The 14667-nt window shown below is 30.6% G+C and overlaps 2 protein-coding genes across 5 annotated transcripts in view; both read left to right on the plus strand.

Moving 5' to 3' along the window:
• LOC115885566 (elongation of very long chain fatty acids protein-like) overlaps positions 1 to 2844 on the plus strand; it is a 42972-nt gene extending 40128 nt beyond the window's left edge. For all 4 annotated transcript variants that reach the window (XM_030904520.1, XM_030904519.1, XM_030904518.1 and 1 more), the window contains 2 exons: positions 766 to 939; positions 1493 to 2844. In XM_030904520.1, the coding sequence (XP_030760380.1) occupies positions 766 to 939; positions 1493 to 1696 (378 nt within the window). In that variant the 3' untranslated portion in view covers positions 1697 to 2844. The remainder of the gene's footprint in view (positions 1 to 765; positions 940 to 1492) is intronic.
• A 7367-nt stretch (positions 2845 to 10211) lies between these two features.
• The window catches only part of LOC115885568 (elongation of very long chain fatty acids protein AAEL008004-like), a 31769-nt gene continuing 27313 nt past the window's right edge, over positions 10212 to 14667 (plus strand). Inside the window, exon 1 of the mRNA XM_030904524.1 lies at positions 10212 to 10588. The gene's annotated coding sequence lies outside the window, so the exon portion shown is untranslated. The remainder of the gene's footprint in view (positions 10589 to 14667) is intronic.

A 14667-nucleotide genomic window follows, 5' to 3' on the forward strand; every position in this document is an offset into this window, starting at 1 on the left:
CCAATACTTATGAAATATACAATTTAAGAGGAGCGGAGGATTTTTGCTTATGCAAAATACGCATTCCCAATATTTTTTCGTCATTTCATGTTTCATGTACAGAAAGTGAATTCAAATGCCTTGAAATTTAAAGCGTGATATTTAATATTAATACCATATAGTCTCAATTTTGATACAGGGTGATTTTTATAGTGAAACAAAGTAAAACATCTATATTTTGCACGGACTAACTTATACAGGGTGTCCCAATATTTGGCGGACATAGAACTACTTCGTATTTTTGAAATTAAAATAAGTTCATTGGACACAATTTACCTCTATACAAAAGTGCTTTCTTTGTTCGCATCAGGCATCAAACTTATAAAAAATAAATACATTTTTTCAGATATTTTAAGGACCGTTATTTCCATTTGAATGAGATCTTGGGTTTGGGTTTTGAGTGTCTATGTTTTGCTAAGTGCTTTAATATTTGACTTTCACAAAAATCTCTCTTGACAGGTAATAAACATGAAAAAAAATGCAAGACCGCAACTGTCTTACGTGCTTGGTATTGGTCTTGCGAAAGTCTTGCACTTGAAGTCTTGGTCTCGGTCTTGCACATGAAAAAAAAAGCAAGACCAAGACTAGTCTCGCTCATCACTAAAGGGACTATATCGTCTACTAGTCCTAAATTATATATTTATATGAACTACTTAGGTGGTTGAAACTTTTAGTAGTTATATTTTAGTTATATAATTTTTCTTATTTTTTATTTACTTATTTCAGGTACAGTTTGTTCTCGTTATGCTCCATGCTTTCCAACTGCTCTTTATTGAATGCGACTATCCCAAAGCATTTGTTTGGTGGATCGGTATGCACGCGGTTATGTTCTATTTCCTTTTCTCCAACTTCTACAAAGAAAGCTACATCAAAGGCAAGAACAAGAAAGCTAAAATACAGGTTAGTAGAATTTTTTTTTGATAATATCCAGAAATATATTTCAGTTTAAGTTAGTTTCGTTTATTTTAAAAAATTTACCTATGGCATCGTTTCAATAGATTTGCATATAAGCTGAATTTTTGTATGCATTGATGGAAAGATTGTGTATGTATGTTAATTGATACTTGGGTAATTGTGTAGTTAACCAGGTATTTTAAAAACTAACTATAAGCGCCGTTATTTTGAAAGGCTCCGCATATTTTTGTAGTTTTTTCAAGAATGGGTGGATTCTTTTAAAATAACAGGTCATTAGTTAGTTTGCTAAGTTTCTGGTTAGTTTTAAAACTTGCCAAGTACCCATTTTAGCCGTAAAATATAATATAAAGTCTATATCGAATGAGTCAAAGATTTCAACATATTACAACCAAAAAAGAACCAGGGATCCTCTTATTAGACAGATTATACACTATAAGAAGTTTTAGTCATATAGATACATCTTATCAAGAATAGTATACCCTATCAAATGTCAGAGTGTTATTGATATATTATTTAATTTGATTTTCTTTTTTCCAAGGCAAATGGAACATCCAATGGTACCTCACCCAATCAGACAACGAAAAATGGAAAATCCCAAATTGGCATATGCTTCACATCACAAACGGCCCTGTACGAAGATGTAGATTCTAAGAAAATGTCTAACAGCTACACGACAACATCGGACTCTCAACTGAGAAACAGAGCATTTTTAGATAGTGCAAAAGCAGATAGAAAATCGTAGTAAAAATCTCAAAAATGTAGCTATTTCCAAAGACTTTTTTTGGTACGCTACAGCCTTAGTAAGAGTTCAGGAAAATGTGATTTGTCCAGAGATAGAGATGGGGTAGTTCCAAGTCTCCTTCACATCTCTGGCTTTGCCTTTATAAAGTACATTAGGTTTAGGAGTTTAGAATAGAGTATTTTTTCTTGTAATGTTAAATTATATGAAAAGTGTATCTTTTATATTGTATTAGTTTGAGAAAAAACGATGGTATGTAATATTTTTATATATGTAAATTAGTGGTTGTGACATTATTTCCCAACAGACTGGGTTATAACATTATGACGTCATTTTGACATAATCTAAATTATGAAATGCGTTATTTTAATTTAGTGTAAAAGTACCTAGTAGTCAGGTACATATTATAGTCCGATCGAGATCTTTAAGCCTGTAGAGAGATTTCTGAGACCTGCAGAATGGTACTGAACATTTCGCAGCACTTGAGAAATGTATTTATTATTGGGTTATCCAAAAAAATCATCTAGACAACAAAAGTAGCCAAGTCAATCAATAAAAACTCTTTATGTTTGCAATTTCTCTCATTAGCTATATTTAAAATTTGCTATAAACAGTTTAAATGTCAATATTAAATATAATTCTCTAAGCAGTGTCAGTCAAACTCAAAAACTAGCAAAGATGACCAGCTGGTAGTGAATAGCTGTAGTAAAATAGGCCGCGTAAAGTTGAAAATTTAAGATAGGTCTAATAAACAATCTAAAAATAGAAACAAAGAAGAAGTAAATCTGAAAATAAATAATGTATAGAACATAAAAACAAAACTGATTTTTATTTTACTCATTAAGCCTTCCTAAGAGGTAAAGGGGCAGTCTAAGTTAGTTTCCCTCTATAACCGTCAAAAAGTATAATTGAAACCAATAATTTATTCTACTACTATATGGGGCCACGTTTTGTGTTTAAAACACGATCAATAAAATAGTTCATTATAAATCAGTAATCATACTTAGGGTAACCGAAATTAACAAACTGTCTATATTTAAGTATGATGTCTTGTATATATTATATTAGAAACAATTATCCTGTAGATTAATGATATTTTTTATAATTATTTAAACATGGAAAATAAATAAGTTGATTTGGTGGTTTATTAATACTATTGATTTTATTTATTTAAATTGTCCCTTGCTTTTCATTCGTATCCTTCTAGTATTTTCCAACTTTAAAAATATAACAAAACCGGCAACAATTTTCTTGCTAAATATTTTTATTCAAAAAAAGACATGGAGCAGAGGTATTTTAGCAAAATTATCAATATCTACATATAAAAAATGCTAATGTTTATCTGTGTCGTCTCTACTGAAGTAACGACTTGCTCTAGAAAGTTGCTTTATTTTACTAAAAGATAGCTAAAAAGCTGGCTCTTCTAAAAACTGTCGTCGAAGGATTTTTTGTTTTTCATTTAAAAAAATAAAAATAATTTCTATTTCCTGATATCGTGGCGGATGCGCCAGGCTTCAACTAGTATTGATAATAAAAGTTTTAACATATAGAGTTAACCATAATATATGGCGTTAACCATAAACCGTGTTTTAACCATAATGTTGATGATGGTGGTCAAAAGACATTGGATGACAAATTAGAAAAAAAAAACTGTTATGTAGCTTAACTGTAGGGGGTGCCAGCACTGCCAGCTACATCATTTTCAACTGGTTTGAAAAGTAATAACTTTTCGTCCGTATCTGTATAAAATTAGTGAGTTTAAAATATACATTTACGACGTTTTTTACGTAAAAAAGGTCTCTTGGTTCAACAGAACAAAGTTCAACAGAAACTGTTTTTTTGTTTTGAACAAAGTTCAACAGAAACTGTTAATTATACTGATTAATTTAATAATAAACTTTTTCCAAATTTATTATTTCAGTGAAAAGGTAAGGAAATAACTATCTACTCAACGTGTTTAATAGTTTTTTTTCAGTAATGACATGTATATTGACTATTTCCATTCTAAATATCTTGAGAACGGTTGCTCGTAGTGATTTTTACCAAGAGACATTATTTTTTACGTAAAAAGTCACGGAAATGTACATTTTTTCACCCAGTAGTTTTATACAGGTACGAACGAAAAGTTATTACTCTTTAAAACAGTTAAAACACATGTAGGTGGCGCCCACTACAAATAGGAGTCATATTGACACCAAAATACAATTTTTTATGTCAAAAAACTGCCAGATACCAATTTTCATCCAAATATTGACGTTATTTTTGAAATTATTTGGAAAAAATCGAAATAAATATGAAACTTCTACACCCTGTATCTCCGAAACTAAGCATTTTAGGACATACATTTATACGAATTTTTTTACTTATTTTTATCTGCAGAATATGCTGCCCAAAGATATTTTGATTCTGCCGAAGTTTCCGGAATACAATTCGGACCACCCTCTATATTTTATCTCTTTCTTTTACAACAATCTTCGGTCTCATATCCTGATCTTTACTGGTCATAATAAAAATAATAAAATAAATTGAGTTTTTTTTAATTAAACCAATGCAATTATACTTAAAGTACAAATTTTGAAAGATCTCAAGTGAGATTAAGAGGGTGGGCAGAGAAGGTCCAGACAAATTTCACATCTCACCAAAGGGGAGGCGGAGGTCAAAGAGTTCTCAAAATCGCCTCTCGAAATGTATTGACGTAAGTTTAAAATAACCGAATTATTTTACTTCGAAAATTAAAAAAAAATTATTTGCAATGTTAAAATTGCAAAAACCACTGGTATCTATTCTAGGTTTTCTCTCTTGTAAATTTAATCTCCTGCTTATATTGCCGTTTTATCAATATATTATTTTTTTTAGCTAAAAATAAACAAGTACAATATTGTTGATTAACAACACACAATTATCTATTTAAAAAAAAATCCTTCGCCAAATTGTCACGATTCACAATTTAAAACGGTGTATTTTCAAAATTCAAACTCTCTCAACTGCCGATCGCGCTCGCCTTTTTATACTTTACCGTTTCTGGAACCTTCTAAAATTATCGGTAGCTTTCTTCCTCCTACTAGTAAATTCTATTGGCGCCTGATTTGCTTTTCTACTTGGCTAAGAAATAGCGCCTCAACAACAATGTCCTTACATAATCCTCAACCAGCAATACACTTGCGTTTGTTTCACTTTTCCAGGAGATGGCGCCACATACAGCTTGACAGTATTTTTCAAAAAATACCAACCCATAATACCAACTCTTCACATTTTTTACATACCAACCCTAAAAATATTTGCACTTAAATAAGTGCAAGCCACACTCCTAAAAACGGCGTATCGGCGTAACGGCGTAACGACCTTGAATCGATTTCCAGTAATTCTATTGGCTGAAATTTTTGACAGATGAATTTGACAGATAAAATTTCTAACAGATGAATGTTTCAGCCAATAGAATTACTGGAAATCTATTCAAGGTCATTACGCCGTTACGCCGATACGCGTTTTTAGGATAGTGTGGCTGCACCCTAAGACTCACTCTGTATATGATATAATAATGTGACAATGTATATGATATAATCGTGAATGTATATGATATAATCGTTGTAGTAAACATAAATCTGCATTATTTTTGAATTCGTATTAATTGAATATGTGACGGGATTTAGCGAAAATTTCCTATTTTTATCATTCCATTAATTTTTACATAAATTATGCAGCTCTATGTCCTATGTCTAGTTGGTAGGTAAAAGGTGAAGATCATAGTCCTATTAATTTTAAAGCACAAATAAGCAATGTTCGTCGATTATGTTTATTTTACTTAATTACCTTAATACAACATACAACTGCATCTTATGTACGTAAAACTTATATTATTTTTACGTCACAGGAGGTGTACGTTATTATCTAATTATGCAATAGTAATTGTGCCTACTATAATTATCCGTTCAATATAATGAGATTTTATTTTTTTTAATTGTAAAAGTATATTTTTAGATACATACTCGATAGTTCATAGCATTGACTAATTCTTATAGCTTTCCTTACAAAGCGCTTTTTCGAATTAATGGTGAATGCGACAGACTCGGCAATGTTCGCTCAATTATTAATAATTCCTTTTAAAGAGAACAATATCCAGAGACAGTCCACAAAAAAGTTCCATAAAAAAAATTATTTTGTATATTTCCATACTTAAATTTATTTTTTAAAATTTAACCCTTAAAGGTTGATTCTCACTACTCACTACACCTTCCGTATCAACTACCTTCCGTTTACATAAAATATGATATCATGTAAATGAATAGGACAACGCACTATCCGTTCCGTTTCCCTTCCGTTCCATATCCTTTCCTTCCATACATTTTTTTGGCCGACGGACTAATTCGTATCGGAAACAGCGTTGTCAAATTCTTACATTTGTACCAGCTCTGTTTTGCTGATATTTTTTTATTCTTTTACCTTTTAATTAAATCTATTAACTTTTTCAAAAGCCTTACGTACAAACGGAAGCTTACGTGCACAATAAAAAATACGGAACAGATATGGAATGGAAACGGAAGGTATAGTGAGAATCTTAAAATAAAAATAGCAAAGTACAACGATTTAGAGAATGCTCTCAAAAATTAATTTAAAAAGACCGGACCATCCAGTATATCCCTCCGCAAAGATCAGATGTGGATGTCTAAGAAAATGATTATTTATTACCCATTAGGACAATGCAGGGGCGTAGATAGGTGTATGCTATGGGGGTGGTACTATGATTAAGTCGCAAAAAAAATCACCGTCGGAATTTTTTTGTCGAACTAAAACGACGGCGATTTTTTTGTCTTCAAAAAGATATAAAAAACATAACACAAAAAATTAAAATATAGATTTGTAAATAACATAAACAAAAATGAAACAACGACGTTTATTAGTTAATTTTCTATAAACTATAAAAAACTCTAAACTATCAAAAAACTATAAAAACTATAAACTATAAATAAAACTACAAAACAAGATCAAGTTTTCTAGTACGCTGTTTGGAAAACCTATCAATAACAGCATCAACATTTATTTCAATATCTTTATGGATATTGATTAGAGTTAACCCCACTAATCTGTCCTGGTTAATAAGAACACTTTTGTGCTTTTAATTAGGTCGAACATATTATAAACGATAAATCAACATAATTAAAAGCATACAAAGTGTTCTTATATGTCGGATTTTAATTTAAAAAAATCCTTTCATAGTCAATGACTATTTCAATTCTCGTATCTTGTCAAGCGTCAGGGGGGGTACTGTCCCCCAGTACCCCCCCCCCCTTATCTACGCCCTTGGGACAATGGCATTGAAATTATATTACATTAAATTCAATACAATCCAAGATTTTTTAGCAAATTATAATAAGTCGGGATGATGTAAGCAACCTACGTTTTATCAAATAAAATTTTATTTTTTTTACGTAGATACCCGCGTTTTCTGTATCAAAAATGTTTTAAGCCGGTTTTGCTTACCGGTTTTTTAATGATTAAAATATATTTTTTATATTCTTTAAAATTCCGAATATCAAAATACCGGTACGGGCAGATTAATGATTTTTTTTAACAAAAAAAACACACACTTTACATAAAAATGTTTTTTGGTTAATTCAATTTAAAAACAATGTTAAAAACAATCAGCTACCCACCTGTTAAGATTTTTAAAGACTTTTTTATTACTTATAAATTCATTAGAATATCAATTTCAAATCAATTTGTATCAATTATTAAAAAACTAACAATACAAATCAGTGTTTAAAAATTTCACAGTTGTTTACAACAAAAACAGAGCATGCTAATTATAATATGTTTTGCATATACAGGATGGTCCGAAGTCCGAACTGTATTCCGGAAACTTTTGCAGAATATTTGCAGATAAAAACAAGTAAAAAGGTTCGTATAAATGTAAGTCCTAAAATGCTTAGTTTTGGAGATACAGGCTGTAGAAGTTTCATTTTTATTTCGATTTTTCCAAATAATTTCTGAAGTAACGTCAATATTTTGATTTGGATGAAAATTGGTGTCTGGAAGTTTTTTGATATGAGCAATTTGATTTTGTGCTTATATTTTTAATATTGTTCTTTTCACTTTTGTCAAGGACTTCAGTTGGACTTCAATCCGCTGCCACTGTAAAGAACTGCAGCGCTAAACACAGTAAAGCCCGAACAAAAATGTGATTTGTATGCCTGCTACTGTGACGTCGATTTTGTTCGATACAGCGGTATTTTAAAAATCAATTACATACCACATATTGCATTGGATAGCGCAAATTTTAAAATAATTGTTAATGAAAAAAGTACTGGCCTAAATTATAAAATCGCTTAAAAAGCATTAAACGATTTAACGATTTACATAAAATTTTTGTTAATCAATGAGTTTTGTACTTTTCCGACTCCAAAGACTTTCAAGTCTATGTCCGTTTCATATTCCTAAAAATATCATTTTCCTAAAAAATCCGCAACCAGTGGTGGATCCAGGGTGTATGGGCTAAGGGGTCTCAAGCCCTCCCTTTAGTTCAGTCAAGTAATACGATATTAAAAAATTATTTTGTCACAAACGATTCTGGAGTATGCCACCCCTTTCCCGAATCCTGGATCCGCCACTGTCCGCAACCCCTCTTTCCTAGTGAACGGTTAGCAATATTAGCAAAAATTTAGTGTCTACAATGTCTACTACATTATCTACCTACCGCCTGACATCATGATAGTAGTCCGCGAATCCGCGCCTAATATTTCAGTCTTGTATAGGGAGGTGTAAAAGTATCGATTTATTGAACTAGAGATATTTAAAAAAATTATCAGCAAGCGGGTTTTAGTAATTAAAACATTCTATCGCACAAAGAGTGCTTGATAACACATCCTTTTTTAATTGTACCTATTGATTACTTTATGTTAGCAAATCAAAACTTATTTGTTTCTCATTAGCATACCGCCTGATACCATACTACCACTCCGCCTAATATTTCTCTTGTATAGGGAGAAAATAAAAATATCAATTTATTAAAATATCGATATTTAAAAAATACTGATATATACGACAAAAACTATGATCAAGCTGGTTTAAGGTTGGAGATTTTTAATGATGATTATTACCTCATGTTAGACTCATATTAGCAAAACAAAATTTTTATGTATTTGTTTATTATTCAAACTCCTTAGCAACTTTTTTTTAACATTGTGGATTTTTACCTCGCTAAACCATACTACAGGGTGATACTTTTTAATCTCATCCGGTTTCTACCCGACCAAGTGAATGAGCAATGCGTTTCAATAAATATTACAATCTTTTCAACAGCACAAAGGAGATTTCCAGACGTCTACCAGTCCAAATATTAACGTTGTTTAACGTCGCTTAACTTTCTCAGTGTTTAATAAAGATTCCCAGTAGCACAGCAATATGGGTAAAATATTATATTTACATATTGACCCAACGATAGAAACCACGGATTTTTTTAATGGCCCGATATATATTTTTATATGAATCCGATATTAAAGATAGGGTTAAAAGTTAAAAGATGTCTATTCTATATAGAAAAATAGTATAATATATATTTTATAATATATTACCAATATTGTACCAATATTGGGTAAATCTATAGTAATATATAAAATCCTTAAGTGACTGATATACTGATTAATCACGCGATCCTGCTCAAACCACTCAACGTAAGAAGCTCAATTTTGGCATACAGGTTGATTCTAGGGTGTAGAGGTTCGATAAGAAGGGATTTTTTGAAATTCCAGTTCCAAGAGGGTGAAACCACCCCTCAAATATTACAATATTTTTTATTTAAAAAACGGTCAAGTTTCTGAAAGAACGCTTAAACACGTACATTTTATTTTCTTTTTTTACATATTTTAAGATTTTTTAAAAATGTATACAGGGTGTTTCGAAAAATCTGGTCAGATTAATCACGATCCTGCTTAAAGCGCTTGACGTAAAAAGCCGATTTTTGTAAAACAGATTGACTTAGTAGAGATTCGATAACAAGGGATTTTTCGAAACTCGAATTCTTAGGGGGTAAAACTATCCCTCAAATATTAAAATATTTTTTATTTAAAAACCGGTGAGTTTTTCGGAAAAACTCTTAAACACGTATATTTTATTTTGTTGTTTTACATATTTTAAGATTTTTTATAAATTTATACAGGGTGTTTCATAAAATATGACCATTGAGTAATCACGATTCTGCTTAAACTGCTTGACGTTTAAAGCTGATTTTTGGTAAACGGATTGACTGTGGGGTGTAGAGGTTCGATAAGAAGGGGTTTCTCGAATCTCAAATTCCAAGAGGGTGAAAACACCCCTCAAATATTACAATATTTTTTTATTTTTGTTTGCTACTGGGGGTTGTTATTCAATATATCCATGAAAACTGTTATATGGAAATAATGTACTTATATCGATATTTTATCGTAAAGTGTGTACATTCCTAGTTTCGGTGACAAACTGGGCAAACTTGCATTGAGCGTTCTGTCTCGGACCAGTTCGGCAATTTCCGTCTAGAAAGCTATATATACCCAGAAATCCAAAAGCCGACACCCGAGGCCGGCACAAATATCGTCTGGTGACGAACGGTTGGTTTCTGATTAGTGCAGTAAAGTTGTGTTGGATCGACTGAATTAAAGGACCCGTACGTAACCGCGTCGCGATTTAGGCACGCCTAATTTAGTAAGAAATAATCACCAGAAATAATGTGTTCAACTTAGTGATAAAACAGACTTTTAGATATTAACGGCTAATTCAAAAATCGTTCGGTTTTGATATCTATGATCGTATTATCCCAAAGTTAACTGGGAACTATCTGTCGCAACTGGAATTTAGTTCTATGATAAATCTGTGATTTGCCAGATTTCCACTGAATAACGTAATATAAACAGGATCGATAAAAAGGTAAGTCAAGTAAGCCAAAATTCCAAATTTTGTTTCGCTTGTCAAAATCGACACACCCCTGATAATAATCTGTTATTATTTTATTTTAAGCCGTAGTTCTGATGACCGTCAAAAAATTCATATAAATATAAACAAAACAGTTATTTATGATAGAGATATAAATGAAATCTAAAGTGCAGTTACACAAACTTCAGTATTTGAGAGGTTATGTTTATATTATATGCCAGACGTGCGTTGCCTGCCTACCGTGCCATCCTTTTCAATAAACCGGTCAGGTATCATTTTGCATTACTAAGGAAAGAAAGTACTTAACGTGAACTTACTGAAGAGTTTGCATTTGGCATACGAAATTTCTTTACCCTTTTTTGAAACTACCCGTAACTTTAACAAAATATTTAATACAATAGTCAGTGGCGGATACAGGAATTTATTTTAGGGGGGGCCAAATAAAAAATAATGTAGAATATGCTTTTTAGGGCGCCATTTTTAATCCAAAAGTCTATATTTAAACCAAATTATAAATTTCATGGGGGGAGGCGAGCCCCATGGCCCTCCCCTCTGTATCCGCAACTGGCAATAGTACTTCCTCAGGTGTTAGTCAGATACAGCTTCTATCAAATTTTGTACGACTGTCTTGTAATTACCTACTTAGGTAAATATCGTAGGTATGTTCGAGAAAAAAAAACGGCGTCTAAATTACCTTTGACGATCGGGGATGACATTACGATTTACCATATAATAATAACGAATCAAGCTACATCATAGTTAGCTTGGGAATGACGATCGATGACATTCCCGATATACTTAATTTTATATAAAATGACAACAATCTTTTTATTACCAGGCCAACTACAACGGCGTTTTTTTTTCTAACATAGTAGGTAGTAGGTACCGTATGATTGAAAAAAATATGGCTGGGAAATGACTATCAATGAAATTTCCCATATAAAATTACAACTATCTTCATTTCATAGCCATCGTTGACGCAGTTTTTTTTTTCGATCATACGGTATTTACGACAGCGAAACAAACTCAAAATTCGATAGGAGCTTATATCTGACAAATACTATTATTTGTAGTTGGAAATACTATTGTATTAAATATTTAATTAAAGTTAAGTCAAAGAAACAACAAGGTAAAAAAATTTCGTTTTCATATAAAAATTTTATTAACCTATAAAAGTCCATCGATCGTCACTTCTAAGGTAACTTTGACGCCGATTTTTTTTTTGATCATATGGTATTGGTTGTAGATGGAAATTGAATGTTCTGTAGTAAGAAAATATTTACTTACATATTAAATTAACCACCAAAATATACCTACCACCTACCTATAGTTTAATTTTTAATTGTTTAAAAATAAATGATATAAATTTTGATTGATAATAGAAATATAATTTTATATTGAAGATACACACATGCACAAAGATCAATAATCTTATACAAATGTTAATTCAAGAATATAAAATGTAAGTTGTTATTAACTGACCAACCTAAGATTGTTTATGTTAAGTCGATAATAATTAATAACACTTTCTGATATCGTCTAAAAATAATTCATTCAATTTCAACTGCCTTATTAAGGATATTTAAATCTTGTAGCTGTGATTGTTTTCATAAAAGATAACCTTCACACTGCAAAAATATAAAAAATATTCGCTTTTCGTAAATTATAGGTATTTTGGAAATAAAGTAATACTTACATACCTACCTATAATATTATTTTTTCTAAATAAAAAATATCAAATAATAGGTGTTTTAATTAGCAAGACATAACATTTTAATTAACATTTTCATTTCTAAATCTACCTACCTACCTGTTGTACTACAGAAATGCAGAATGATAAAAAAACAATTTCCATAAAAAAAGGCAACACATTTTCCCTTGTTTAGCAATTTTCTTTTATTATGTAAATTTGATTTACAGGATTTAATTGTACGATAAATATGTTTATTCCCGTGTTTGTGTCTGATATAATGTTTAAATAAGTGAAATTAAACGGTGTTAATTTATGTTCCTATACCTAAAATAAATTGTTTTTAAGTTATTTAAGATATAGTTTTAAAGGGTATATTTTTCTTGATTTTAACCAGTAAGTAACCTATGACTTGAAACGTCAAGTGATGTAAAACAATAGATATGGCCATGTCATATTGTGACACTTTGTTCAAAAAGCGGTATGTTCACCACCGACTAAACAACAAAGCGAACTAGTTTAGTCGGTGGTGGTATGTTATGTTATCGATCATCATTTCCAAGTTTGCGCTGTTTTTTTTTTCGATCATACCGTATATTTTTAATAATATTAGGTAGGTACCAGATATCACTAAAGAGCGAAAATAAGAGATATATTTTTATAAATACACTTTTAAACTCTTAAGGGTGGGGGGCAGCAGTATTGTAGGAAAGTAGGTATATTAGAATTGTAGGTATAATATAGGAAATTCAAATAATTCGTTTTCTGACAGATGGAAATAAATTGTCTGACTGTTTGGCACTTGATGTCAAAATGTTAAAATCAAGAAAAATATTTGTTAGTTTCAAACGAAATCTTAAATAACTTAAAAACGATTTATTTTATATATCGAGAAACTATGCTTACGCTCGTTGAATTTGACACTTTATATCAGGTTAATAATATATTGTCGTACTTTTATGCTTAGATGTAAAAGTGCTTTACTTTTATGCCTAGGCGATAAAATGACTTTTTAATATTGTCAGTCATGTCGAAAAAATTAATACTTTTGTGACGTTTGAAAAAAAAATCATTTTTACTCAGTATAAAAATAAATTCGCTTCTTAAGACCAACCGGCAGTAAGCGCCATTAAGAAATAAGATGAGTATAGGCTAAGTAAATGACGTCTAGGGCTTGACGTTGGCCAAAATAATCATCGATTCATATGATGTAATTTGAACTGAACTGATTAATAATAATAATAATAGTAAATATTTGGATCACGATCACACATCATGTCTGTTGAGGCATTGGTCCATAAGCTACTTTATTGAAAAAGTAATACCATTGACAATTTGGATAGTTTAATAATATTTTTCATTCATTCATCAACAATATAAAACGATTAATTTTTTTCTGAAACTAAAAACTTATATTTCGGATATAAATCATCTTTTCATTAAAAAAAATAAAAGGTACCTATACCTATCTATTTTATATACGTAATAAAATACTTGTTTTTAGTTTATGGTACGTCAATGGTATTATTGAAAAAAGAGGAACATAAAGACGTAACAAAATCCAGTGCATGTTTTCCTAAACTAATTTAAAAATCATTTAAGTGCCAAATTAAAGTTTTAAAGTAAATGACACTTTGCAATTAATACGACAGCAACGGAAAGTTCAAATTAATTTAATCATAAATGTTCCCTTTTTCGAAAAATTCACTAATGAAAGGAAAAATTATATACAGTTTAATGGGGTTTTGTTGTCTAAATAGTACGTCTTTGGTGTTTTTTTTTTCGTTTTTCCGTTGTTTAGAGTAGTTGTATGCACGCATTCATTACTCGATCGTAAAGTGAACGAACAGACGCCAGATTGTAGTAGGTGTGACATTGAACTGGTCAATTTTAATGTCGAAGTTAGTACTATAATCTGTTAGTGGTTTGTCTATTAATAACGTTGTTAAACATTGGCTAATAAACTTGTGATTTATTTCTGACGAAAAATATTTGCCAATAGGTTAAATCAATATATTATTAATAATACTTAAAAGAAACAGTTTTTTACAACAAGAAAAATTTTTCTACAAAAATAATAATAATAATAATTTTTGACAAGATTTTTTGTCAATTCTTAGTAAAAAAAACTTAAGTTTTCTGTGAACTTGCAGCTCTACTGGCAACCCTACGTAAATCAAGTTTCAAATATCAAAAATTGGAAAGGACTGACTGACAACTGACAATAACATTTACATTCCTTAAACTGTGATTAAGGTTACAGGGCGCGGGTTTTCACTGATATTTATAGCGTTGTCGGGTAGGTGTTTTATTAACCTATTTTTTTCTATGAACACCATCCCTTTTTTTTTATAAATAATTGTTTTCAGAAGTGAATGAAGTA

This window comes from Sitophilus oryzae, unplaced genomic scaffold (assembly GCF_002938485.1).
Source record: "Sitophilus oryzae breed Bouriz unplaced genomic scaffold, Soryzae_2.0 scaffold_402_pilon_pilon, whole genome shotgun sequence".
In the NCBI taxonomy this organism is placed as follows: Eukaryota; Metazoa; Arthropoda; class Insecta; order Coleoptera; family Curculionidae; genus Sitophilus; species Sitophilus oryzae.